The sequence below is a fragment of the Crocuta crocuta genome, unplaced genomic scaffold, assembly GCF_008692635.1.
Source record: "Crocuta crocuta isolate KB4526 unplaced genomic scaffold, BGI_CrCroc_1.0 scaffold77, whole genome shotgun sequence".
Lineage (NCBI taxonomy): Eukaryota > Metazoa > Chordata > Mammalia > Carnivora > Hyaenidae > Crocuta > Crocuta crocuta.
Genome location: NW_027532172.1, coordinates 4,404,434 through 4,408,692, shown reverse-complemented (window position 1 = coordinate 4,408,692; position 4,259 = coordinate 4,404,434). Strand labels below are relative to the sequence as shown.

At 52.0% G+C, this 4,259-nt stretch overlaps 1 protein-coding gene across 1 annotated transcript in view; it reads right to left on the bottom strand.

The window, feature by feature from the left end:
- The window catches only part of PTH1R (parathyroid hormone 1 receptor), a 20,249-nt gene extending 15,996 nt beyond the window's left edge, over positions 1–4,253 (bottom strand). The window contains exon 1 of the mRNA XM_077777324.1: positions 4,170–4,253. Within this exon, the coding sequence (XP_077633450.1) occupies positions 4,170–4,244 (75 nt within the window). The 5' untranslated portion in view covers positions 4,245–4,253. The remainder of the gene's footprint in view (positions 1–4,169) is intronic.
- Between the last annotated feature and the right edge of the window lie 6 nt (positions 4,254–4,259).

Below are 4,259 nucleotides of genomic sequence, written 5' to 3'. Positions count from 1 at the left end.
TTAAGGGCAGGGGAAATAAAAAGCTTGAACAAATCAATACAAAAAAGACAAACAAGCCATAGAAAGAGGAGGGAGTAATGGCTCCGTGCAAGCTCTTAGAAGAGGGATGACAGACTGATGTAAAGTCCAAAAGCTTACGGTAATTGGCAAATTAAAATGACAAGAGACACCATTTTTCACCTATCAGAATGGCAAAGGTGAAAATGCTCATGCTTCCCCAGGAGACAGAGGGTGTTGGGGAGAGACACTCCCGGTCACTCCTGGTTTTGTGACTATAAATTTGCACAAGCTTTCTAGAGGGCAGTTTGGCCATGTCTACTAAAATCAAAAATGTGCATGTTCTCAGACCCAGCAACGACAGAAATACCCTGCAGAGAAATGGTCACACAGGGCCACGGGAGGGCATTTCAAGGAGCTTCTCTGCCCCCGTCTAGAATCACACACACACACACACACACTCACTCACTCACTCACTCACACACACCTTTGCAGAAAAGATCTACATGTCCATTTCTGGGGACGGCTTCATGCATCCCAGATTTTGGAACACTATGCACCATTAAAAATTAGATTTATGTTACCTGACAAGAAGATGTCTGAGATACACCTTTAAGGTAAAAAATGCATATGGCAGAGCTTTACCTACAAACAGACACCATTCATTTGACAACATGCAGAAAACAACAGCAAAACTGTTTGCTTTATATGTACACACAAAAGTACCTTTTGGAAATATACAGAAAAAGGGAAGACACCCCCCACCCAGATTGTTAAAAATGATTTTCTCTAGAGGAGATCCTGGGACTTGAGGATCATCAAGGATGAATTCTGTTTACTCTATATTATGTGACTCTTATAAGAAAGAACATACTCAGGTATCAGTTGTTCAATTAAAACTAAGAAGAAAGGCTGGGTCTTCTCCTATCCGAAATTATATTCACAGTAGAGCTGCCTTCCCTTTAAAAAAAACAGGAGGAGTTGAGGGAGCTTGAAAATAAAAGAATAAATGATACTAGCATCTCTCAAAAAAAGAAAGTATCAAGTTGTTTAATTAATATAAAAAAAGTAAAATAACAGAAGGATTTTATGGAAGGAAGGAAGGAAAGAGAAACAGAGATTTTATGGAAGGAAAGAAGGAGAGAAAGAAGGAAGGAGAAAGAAAAGAAAGAGAGAGAAGAAGAAAGGGGAAAGAGGGAAAAAAAGAAGGAAGGAAGAAAGAAAAGGAAAGGAAGGAAGAAGGAAGGAAGGAAGGAAGGAAGGGAGGGAGGGAAATTAAATAACCCACAGTGGGGCACAAGGCTCTCACTCTGGAGGAAGAAGCTCAGTGCAAGAGTCTGAAGACATGGGTTCAAGTCCCACATCTGGCTAAACCTCAGGGCCCTTTCCCATAAAATGGGCTAGTGAAAGGGTGGAACGAGAAAACATTTGTGACAATCTCTAGCTCAGAATCTGAGGACAGCCATTGTTCAACACGTGGTGGTTCCTTCCTATCTTTAAAAGAGGGCCCATGGCCACACTGCCCCGGGAGCACGCTAGGACTGGTCTCCTGTACTCCCACCCACCACAGTCCCTCCTGGGTTTGACCCCAGGGTCACATCACATCTCTACCCTCAAGGCCTGCCCCCCATGCTGACCTGCAGTTTCTCTTTCACATGTCCTTAGGATGAGGCATCCCCAAGGATAGGACCACTCCTTTGCCCCCTACTCACATCCGCGGGTCCATCCCTTCCTCCAAATCCACTCCACCGACCCCCAGCTCACAGCTAGTACCCCCGTAAGGCACAAGACGGACCAGCTGAGTCTGGCCAAAGCGGACGTCCTCCCAGGGGGATGCTTTTTGGCCTCCCAGTCCTGAGGTCCCTGGAGACTTGAGCCTGCATCTGGGACTGGCTGGGCCACCTGCATACAGGTCTGGTGGCAGGGGCTATCCGCTGAGTTTGGTGGGCTTAGCGGGCCACAGCACAGATCTGGGTGGGAACAGTCACTCCCCTGGGGGAGGGGGGTTCAAAAGAGGAAGCTGTCAGGCTGTCGGTCTCTTGTTGGCTCCAGCTGAGCCCGGGGGACCTATAGGGAACTGGGTGAGCTTGGGCCACATCCTTTAGCCCTGAACCCAGGGAAGGCCCAGTGTATACACAGCCTGAGTATCCAGCCACTGACAAGGTCTCAGGGCAGAGCCGGCCATGGCATCCCTCCTCCTGCCCTACCCTGAGAACTGCACCGAGGCTAAGCCAGGCCAGTTTTCTGCATGTGCCTCAGCTCCCCCAGCAATCAGTGCGGGGCCCTGAACCCATTACCCCCTCCCCATAGAGACATGGGGCTGAGCCCCAGGTTGGCATGCAATAAAAAATGGTCATGTTGATCATGTGATTCAGATTACTTTAAAAATGGGAACAATAACAGAACCTTTTTTAGAGGGTTGTTGGAACGATTAGTTAATATTGTAAAGTGCTTAGAATAGTGTCTGGCAAGAAGAAAACACTACAGAAGCATTTATTAAATAAAAATAAGAAACAATAGACCTGGGTGCACATGCGCTCACAAAAACACACGCACATATACGCACAACTGCATCCCTTCAAGTGATGTGCAGACCCAGCTCCGGGTACATGTGAGTTCACACACGACTCAGACACACACTCACACGGACGTGGAGAACAGCATACCCCGAGTCGCACTGGGCCCTGCTCTGACACACACACACGCTGTCAGGACGCTCACACCCATCCTCCTGCCTACCCCACATGTGTGCACACAGGCTGCGGGCCAGCTCTGCACACAGCCTGGAAGGGGCCTGGGGACCGTGAGCCCGGCCCAAGGGGAGTGTGGGGAAACAGCCCTGGGTCCTTGCATCTGCCTCCGCACAAGTCTCTGAGCCTCCATTTCCCCCATCTATAGGTCCTCCTATGGGGTGAGGTCTCTGCCTTTGGGGAGCCAGAGTCCAGAGGGCATGGGTGCCAGGGAGTGGAACACGCTGAGGCCCCCAGAGGAGAAGAGAGCCTCAGATCAGAGGATTCTTAGGCACATATTTCTTGCTGGTTTTTACAGATGGAGAAACTGAGGTGTGGAGGATGGCCCGAGGTCACACAGGCACTGGGCAGAGCTGGAGGAATCTCAGAGCGCTTGCTTTCCCGAGGTTCTACCTGGGTAGGGAGCTGGGGGGGTGGCAGCTGCCTGCCTGCCTGCTTCTCTAGAAGGCGGATGCCCCCACCTGGGAGGTACTGGGGAGGCAGCAGGGGCCTTGAAGCGGGACACACAGGCAGACAGTCTCCTCAGCAATGAGCTAGTCTCCTGGGACAGGGCTGCTGAGGGATCCGACTGACTCCCCAGCACCTGGATCCCAGACTTTGGCCCCAGACCATGATGCTTCGCTCCTTGTCTCCAGCTCTTGGCCTCTGCTGGTGCCTGCTTTTCTCTGCTATTCTTGGTCTGTCTACTGCTTCTACTCTGGGGAGCCCTCATCCTCACCTCCTCTGTCTCTTTTGCCTATCTCTCAACCTGTTTCTTCTTCTCCCTCTGGTCCCCTCATGGCCTCTGCTCTGTCCCTCACTCACCAGAGTCCCCCTCCAGCACGTTTCTCCTGAAGAAGTGTTCTGTGAGGTCAGTCTCCTTCAGGGGACCTCCATCCTTCCTCCATGCCACACACACCGCCTCCCTGGGCAAGAGCGTACGCGATGTGTGCATGCATGTGATTGTGGGAGCTGGAGGGGACCCCTAAATCCTACCCCCTGCCCGGTTGACTCTGACCTCAGGCTCACAGCCCCCTGTCCTGGATTGCAAACAACACTTGCAGAAAACAGAGGCCCTGGAACAAAGTCTGTGGGACCTTACATTAGGGCCAAAGCACAGTCTACGGCTAGATCACATTGTCATCTCCGAGGGAGACACAACCACAGGAGTGGTGCTCACAGAGGCAGAAGATAGGGGAACCCCAACCACAGATTTCCAGACTTGGGACCCCAAACCCAGGCTTCAGAAATAAGGAGACCTCAGGCATCTGGCACCGAGTCCAGACACACCAGAGGCAGCAGGCACCCAGGATCTCGGGTCAGACAGGACGCTCACCCGGAGTTCAGATTACTCAGGGAACCCAAGCCTCTGCGCCCTGGACCCACCCCAGGGACCGCAGAGCAAGCCCGCAGCCTGTCCCGGAGTGCGGGTGAGGGACTTACCAGTGCGTATGCGGAGCTGAGCACCGGGCAGCAGAGTAGGAGCGCCAGGCCGGGCGCGATCCGGGCGGCCCCCATCGCCACCGCCTAGGG